Genomic DNA, 8326 nt, shown 5'->3' on the forward strand with positions numbered 1-8326 from the left:
GTCAGGGAGACCTGGATGTGGGGAGCCGACACACACGTCAGGGAGACCTGGATGTGGGGAGCTGACACACAGACCAGGGAGACCTGGATGTGGGGAACTGACATACATGTCAGGGAGACCTGGATGGTAGGTTCCATTCATAGGTAGAGGACCCAGGAGTGCTGTTGGTCTGGAAAGACAACCTGGGTTCCAAAGGCCAAGACTAAGCTGTTCTCTGGGAGTTACAGAGCTGAGGATTCAGCTCTGCTGTTTTAACAGTTTTGTGGTCTGCTTGGAAAAGTATCTGATATGCCCCAGCAGGAGAGAGAAGGCTCTGTCCAAAATGTGGTAAGTACCTTAGATGGGAGGTCAGATAGGAAAATCTCTGGGTCCCATCCCAGCTCCAGAATTGTAGAATTATTTAAGTACTTTTTATCCATTCTTTTATGCAACAATTGTTTTGCTGTATCTAGTGTGTTGCCAGCACTACTCTAAATCTTGGGAATGTAGCAGAATAAGTTTCTACCCAGTTGGAGCTTCTGTTCAAGGGAAAAGATGGTCAATAAAGAGAGGAATTAATATGTTAATAATTTCAGGCAACAATAAGTCATATAAATAAAAATGAAGCAAGGTAAGAAGTGCTATTTTATACAGGGTGTTCAGGGAAGACAATGAAATAGCAGTCAAGCAGAGCTCTAGAAAATGAGCTGGGAGGCCAGGCCTGGTGGCTCACACCTATAATCCCAGCACTTTGGGAGACTGAGGCGGGCGGATCACTTGAGGCCAGGAGTTCAAGACCAGCCTGCCCAACATGGCAAAACCCCATCTCTACTAAAAATACAAAAATTAGCAGGCGTGGTGATATGCACCTGTAATCCCTGCTACTTGGGAAGCTGAGGCAGGAAAATTGCTTGAACCCAGGAGGCGGAGGTTGCGGTGAGCTGAGATCATGCCACTGCACTCCAGCCTGGGTGACAGACCAAGACTCTGTCTCATAAAATAAAATTAAAGAGATGGGAGCAGGGGAAGTCAGCCAGGACAAAGCAAGAAGTGCCACAGTCCTGTGGTACTTGGCTTGTTTGAGGATCTAAATGTTAATTGACTGATCCAGACGTGGGCCCCATTTCTCACCTAGACAGTTTCATTTACTGTTGGATCAGTTGGTCTCATTTTTCCATATCATCAGAAGAACTAATGTATTAAGCACCCACCATGTACCTAGCTTTGCTAAATTCGTGTATTACATTTAATTCCCACAACTCTTCAAGTTAGATCATATTATCCCCATTTTGCAGATGGGGAAACAGATTTAACACTTTGTCTCAGTCACTTTCATCTAGTCTATTCCAGTGGGAGAACACTCAGTTCACAGCTGATAGTTACATGACTGAGGGGTGTGTATTTTGGACTGAATGCAGATACGTCTACAGAAACGTCCTAAAAACTTCTATGATAAAATCATACTTGACACCGAATGGCAAGGCCTAGACCAGCAATCCCCAAGCTTTTTGGCACCAGAGATTGGTTTTGTGGAAGACAGTTTTTCCATGGGTGGGGAATTGGGTAGGGCGGGGTGGAAGTGGTTTCGGGATGATTCAAGCACATTACATTTATTGTGCACTTTATTACATATTCACCGCAATGTAGAATCAGCTGGAGCCTTGAGCTTGTTTTCCTGCAACTAGAGGGTCCCATCTGTAGTGATGGGAGACAGTGACAGATGATCAGGCATTAGATTCTCATAAGGAGTGCGCAGCCCAGATCCCATGAGTACCTGGTTCACAGTAGGGTTCACGCTTCTATGAGAATCCGATGCTGCCACTGATCTGACAGGAGGCAGAGCTCAGCTTCACTCACTCACCTGCCGCCCACCTCCTGCTGTGTGACCTGGTTCCTAACAGGCCATGGACCAGGAGCGGCCCATCGCTTAGGGATTGGGGACCTCTGGCTTAGACTATTTGTCTGTTTTAAACCTGTGGAGGAAAAGTACTTTAGGCATGTTGGAAGAACAGTTTCTTAAAGTCACTCTTTGAGCTGTCACTCTTTAGCAGGATTTAAAATTAGGATAATGTCCTTTCCTTTGCTACTCTTTAATATCTCTAATTCTTATCATAGACACTTCAACAAACAAAAACCCCTTGTCTTAGAACCTTAGCAATGTGTGTTCTGCATTGACATCACCTGCACTTCCAGGCGGAGAATAATACCAATAACTGAAGAACACATGGAAGCCTCTACACAGAGTGGGGTGTGGTTGGAAAAATTTTGGTGGGCAAAGGTTCCTTGGGGTTTTTTGAATCTGCACCCAAAGGCACTCATGGTTCTTTCAAACAACCCTTCTCTGTCAGCATCAGTAGAAGTTTCTGTTCTTCCAGCTTTCGAGGATCTCCTGGGGATCTTGCTCTCTGCAGCTTTCAGTGTGTCCTTTGCACAAGGGTGGGATTGTGACTAAGACTCTCCAGTTCTAATTGAGTAAAGCATCCTGACAAAGACGTCCATTTGGGGTTCCTTTAAGGGGGAAGGGCATACTTCAGCAAAGAATTGCTGTGTATCTACACAGCACCCACTTCCTGCCTTCTGACAGCTGAAGGTCTTAAGGACCTCTTTGTAGCACAGTTCTTTAAAAAGTAAATGAGACATGAAGTCATGTTACAGAAGCAGGTTCCCTGTCCTGCCCAGTAGGGCCAGTGTGCAGATGGGGTCCCCTGTGATGCTGAGATGGGGCCCCTCCCATGACAACTCTCTCAAATCCCCTTTATTTTTATTTACTTATTTATTTTTAAAATGGCATATAGTAATTGTACGTATCTATTGGGTACCTGTGACGTTTTGACACTTGCATACGGTGTGTAATGCTCAAATCAGGGTAGTTAGTATATGCATCACATCAAAGACTTATTTGTGCTGGAAACATTTCAAATCTTCTCACTACTTTGAAATATACAATATATTACCATTAACTCTAGTCACCCTACTGTACTGTTGAGCACTAGAATTTATTCCTTCTTAACCAACCTCCCTTCATCCTCGCCCTACCCTACCGTCATTTACACAAGGTAATCACCGTCCTCAGGTCTCCCTTCTTAGAACGGCACCGGATGGCCGGATGGCTTATGGCCATATCTTATTTTCAGTGTGTTTTGATTTCAAAGTTTGTTACCAAAGCAGTTGCTTCTCAGTGCTGCTGAAACAGGTGATAATAAAAATGAAGCTGAATTGAATTTGAATTTAGTTATCAAATCACTACAGTTGTAACAAAGGCAAGGACCAGCCCAGTGGGCTTGCACTTCTCTGAGCGTTCCCCACAAATATCAGGGCTTCAGTCTTACCCCTCTTACCCTTGCAGGACTGATACAAATGGTAAGTGAAATCATATCCGCAAAGCAGCTAATGCTGTTTTCTTCCTCCTTTGTATAGTAATGATAATAATTTCAGAGTAGCCAATGTTTGGGAAATGAAAGCTGCAGAGTCTTGTGTTTACTAAAAGGGTTTATATTGTACCTGTCCCTCAGAAGGTAGGGTGGGAGAGCCTTTACTGCTGCTGCATAACCCAGAAGCTCATTTACTGAGTTGAAGACAATGAGAACACCATTTTTCATGTATGCACGTGTGTATGTGTGTGTGTGTGTGTGTGTGTGTGTGTGTGTGTGTGTGTGTGTATCTGTCTGCCATTCCTTTCAAGTTCTTCCTCATGGATGAGGCACCCTCTAAACCCCACATTGGCTGGCTGAGACTTCGCTTTGATTCGAGGCCTCTTTTAGTCATAGGTAGTAAGGGGACTTTGGTTTCTACCATAGAGGTTTTCTTCGTGTACATGGATTTCTGGCCTGTCTGGGGTACAAGACTGAGGTGGGAGGAAGAGTTCCCTGACACCTATCAGATGACAGCTGATGGTTACAGTCCTTACTCACCTGAAGGCCAATAAGGAAGGAGGTCCCTGTTCCCCTGTCAGGGGACTGAACAAACACAGGGTTTATAATAACAATTACAATAATAGTAGCAGCAACTAACATTTATTGACTACTTTGCCAGACACGGTATTTTTTCCATTTAATCCTGACCGTAACCCTATGGGATGGAGACCATGATTATCCCCAGGAAGCCAAAGCCCAGTAATATGCACGATGTCAAACAACAGTGTATATGTACACATATATACTGGAGATGTTCACTTTCCTTTCCTAATAAAACCTTCAGGAACACTCCATGAGCCCTGCCTTTCCTCTCCAGCTGAATACTCAGGTCCATTTATAAGTTTCCTCCATGAGCCTCATGAGTTGGGGGTCTGTGGAGAGCATCATTTGACATGTATGGCATTGTGTGGACACATTTCTATGTGTCTTTTTTCCCCCATATTAAAGACTAAAACCCCAGTGGCCAGGGACCTTGAAGTTCTTTCGAGCTGTCCTGTATGTGACTCAGAGTGTGTCTCCTGAGTGGTCTGGGGCAAGTCTGGGGATGGCATCTGCTTAGACAGTATCGCCAGGGAGGCTGCCTCTGGGATGACTGCCAAGCACACACTCCTGTTCTCAGGAAGGCTGGTTGCCCAGCTGCTCTGCTCAGGAGAGATTTTATACAGCAACTAAAACAAGCCTAGAGATGACACTGGACCCAGACACTCAGCAAGCAGCAGGGGTGGGAGTTAGCAGTCTGATGGTGGAGAAAACCAAAACAACCTAAGGGGTGAATCCCATTCTAAGGGAGCAGCAATCTGGGGCCAGCTGGCAGGGGAGTGAGCAGTCCCTGCGGCTTCCACAGGCCTGAAGACTTCATTGTATGGCAGGGTTTCTTTTGTCTGTCGCTCTGTCGCTCAGGCTGGAGTGCAGTGTTGTGATCTCAACTTGCAGCAATCTCTGCCTCCCATGTTCAAGCCATTCTCCTACCTCAGCCTCCCAAATAACTGGGACTACAAGTGCCCGCCACCATGCCCAGCTTACTTTTGTATTTTAAGTAGAGACAGGGTTTCACCATGTTTGGCAGGGTGGCCTAAAATTCCTGACCTCAGGTGATCCACCCACCTTGGCCTCCCAAAGTGCTGAAATTACAGGTGTGTGCCACTGCGCCCAGCAGGCAGCATTTTTTAGTTTTCCAAATACACACAGGCATGTGCACATAGACATCATGTGTATGTGCCAGAAATGATTTCATCGCTTTATTACTATTCACTCGTTTAATCTTCAGCAATTCTGTGAAGTAGATACTGTTGTTCTCTTCATTTTACAGATGAAGAAACTGAGATGCAGAGAGGTAATTTTATCAGGATACCAGAGCTACACGTCACAGAGCCAAGATTAGCGCCCAGCGGCATGCCATAAAATAACCCATTTTGATAATGCTTAAATATTAGGAAAATGTAAAATATTTCTGTCATGCAAAATTATTATTTTTAAGTATTGTTATGTTTAGAAATAGGTTTCAGTTAGTTAGAGAATTCTGCTTTTAAAAGAACATCCCCCCCCCAAAAAATGAAACATGTAGTGTGTGTTTTAAAAGAAAAAGTTGAAGAATACAAATAGTAATACCTGACTTTTTACAAAACCCTTATCTACGACATCAGGACACAGGTAGGGCAGGAGCTTTTGTTGTTTACTGTCTGCGATTGGTTACAGACCCAGAGAGTCAAGTGTTTTGGCCAACACAAGCCGGCTTGGTTAAATGTGAGTCATTCAAGCCCAGGCCCAGTCACGCCTTCACTGAGTTTATGACCCGAGGAGAGAGGATAAAATGTGTTCACAAGTAACCGTTGTACGTAGTCCTTAGAGTTTCACATTGCCTGTTTTGTTAGCAAATGAATCAGAAGCATCTTTGCCTTTCTTGTGCACCCCACACATACCAAGCGTAGACCCGTTATGCATCTTTAAAGGATTCTCGTTTGTTGTTTTTTTTTTGTAATTCATTTTAGAGCGAATTAAAGTCGGGCATCCTTGGATTGTGCACTGTCCCTCTGTAAATGTTGAGTTTCAGGCCCGGGGATGTAGCTGTAGATCGTGGCTTGTTCATTCTTCCTGATGAGAAATTAATCTCCTGAATGGATTGGCCATTTGGTAATTTCTTAGTGAAAAGCTGACTCTTGAATATGCCTATTATAATATAAATTCTTACCAACATGAAGTAAGGGCTTATTTGGGGCTGGGTAGAACTCTCATGCGTTGAGGTATCGGTAGCTTATTAAACTGGTTAACTTGTATTTATGACGTAGCTACCCTGTGCCAGCTATCACTGGCAAAGGCTGGATTCTACTGCAAGGAGACATATACTGAGAGAAAATTGATTACAGGTAACTATTTCAGGCTCTGCTTTGAATTTCTCATTCACATGCTCTTTTTTCTTTCTCCTTCCAAGGGTCGGGATTACTGTTCGGAAGAAGAGGATGTCACATAGCACCAATTTTACCACTCAAACCAGGAGCTACTACTGTGTAAATAGGTTACACCCCAGTTGAAATCTTTGCAAAGGTCGGTTCTATTCAGCGAACAGCACTATAGCAAAAGAAGATCGTTCCATATCGTACGCCCCATTAAATTACAGTGTTTCTTAATGAACTTGCAAAGGAATATTGCTAAAAACAAACAAACAAAAAAAAACTGTTATCGAACTTTCTTTGTTGCTGCTAGTTAAAACTTGTTGCAACTTTTCACTTCTCTTGTGTCCAGGTATGCAGCAAAATTCTGCAATTTCACCTTAAAGATACTGTTGGTTTTACAGATGCTCTCCAACCTATTTTCTATAAGACGAGGTAGTGGTGAACTCAGATATCAAACTTCTATTCTAAACTGGTTCTGCTTCTAAGACAAGCATCTCCTGCCCTCTCTCCTTCCTCCCCATCTCTCACACGCAGTCTAGAGATGGACTGAGCCTTGCTTCTTGCTGGCAGTGTTAAGCTTTGGAGTTGGGATGGTTGCTATGGCAAGCCTTGTTCCTCTGCTCAGAAGAAGTGGAGAAACTATTATCAATTAGAAGCATGGTGTGATGTGACTCCTGGAAGTGATGTAGGGGTGAGTGGCAGGTTGTTTGATTTCATAGGTATCTTAGTCAAGGATTGAGCTTGCAGCATTGGCTTTGCTCAGATGCAGATGGAAGTGTGATCACAATCATTTTCAATCCCTCTTCCTCACTTTTTTTTCTAAGAAAATAAACATTTTACTGTTTTTATGGATCCTTGTCTTCTCCCATTCATCCAGCTCAGTGTTTTAAGATGATCCTGGGTGCACAAGTTGAGCCCTCCTTTGCATTGACAGTGATAATTAGCCTAAAGGGCTCCCTACCCTTCCATTAATAACCTACCAAGCATTAGCAAGGATGTAAGGGGCCTGAAGAGGTAAGGGGAGATCCTATGACTTTTTAGGAGGGCCTGAAACCTTCTTGTTACCTTTCATTTTGTTAGCAAATAAACCATCCTATTTCATAACTCTCTCCCTTCAAAATGCTACATGAGCCTTGCCACTTCCTTTTTCTCTTATTTCCAGCACACTAGATACAGGAAAAGTGTTTGCCTACTCAAAAACATAAGACTTTTATGCTAATGATGATATTTGGAGATGCGAAAGCCAGAAGCCCCTGGCCGTGGTGGGGAATGTTGACCGAGTGTTCAGCAGAGTTTATTTTTCCATACTATATGAAGAGAATGATCTCTTCTCAAAGACAGAAGTGATATTTTTAACAAATATTGTCACAAGTAAATAGCAATCAAAAGGAGAAAATAACTTTTGTATTTTTTTAATGTGTTTGATAGCTTTGACGAGGGTTCTCTTTGTTACTTTCAGGGGAGGGCATCTTATTAAATGCCACGCCAGCAGTCCGGGTTTGGGTTTGGCCCACACAAACACAGGAGCCTGTATGTTTCTCTTTTGGGGTTGTGATTTTGAAGGGCCTTGATATTAGCCACACTGCCACCCACAAAAGGTGGAGAATTAAGCTGTTCTGTGTCAGTTTGCTCTTGCCGAAAAGATGAGCCTTGACTTTAAAATCAATCCACACAACTGATGACACCATCGATGTGCGAATAGTGAGATTCCCTATCTCCTTTTAGACCTGGGGTGGCAAAAGGGAAGGGAAGGAAACTTAGAACTGAGTGCTATGGACAATAGATTCACATATTAGCAACAAAATCCCTTAATTCTTTTGGCCAACAGCAGCTATTTTGGGGAGCAGCTGTGGCTGTTACATAAATAGAGATGCAGCCAAACTTTTAGGCTTTTTATTCGGCTTCTAGCAGGAAAAGTGCAGGGAGAGTCAAGTAGTCTAGGGTTTCAGGTTCCCTCCCCTCGTATGGTTTTTGGCCAAGTGACTAAAATAGTTTTCCACAACTGTAAACGAACTGCTAAGCCCCACCTCAAACTTGTTCACT

General features: G+C 43.5%; 1 protein-coding gene across 1 annotated transcript in view; it reads left to right on the forward strand.

Moving 5' to 3' along the window:
* Positions 1–7665, forward strand: part of CUNH1orf21 (chromosome unknown C1orf21 homolog) — a 229096-nt gene extending 221431 nt beyond the window's left edge. The window contains exon 6 of the mRNA XM_017524512.2: positions 6322–7665. Within this exon, the coding sequence (XP_017380001.1) occupies positions 6322–6360 (39 nt within the window). The 3' untranslated portion in view covers positions 6361–7665. The remainder of the gene's footprint in view (positions 1–6321) is intronic.
* The last annotated feature ends 661 nt before the right edge of the window (positions 7666–8326 follow it).

The sequence above is a fragment of the Cebus imitator genome, unplaced genomic scaffold (assembly GCF_001604975.1).
Source record: "Cebus imitator isolate Cc_AM_T3 unplaced genomic scaffold, Cebus_imitator-1.0 Scaffold33, whole genome shotgun sequence".
NCBI classification, from domain to species: domain Eukaryota; kingdom Metazoa; phylum Chordata; class Mammalia; order Primates; family Cebidae; genus Cebus; species Cebus imitator.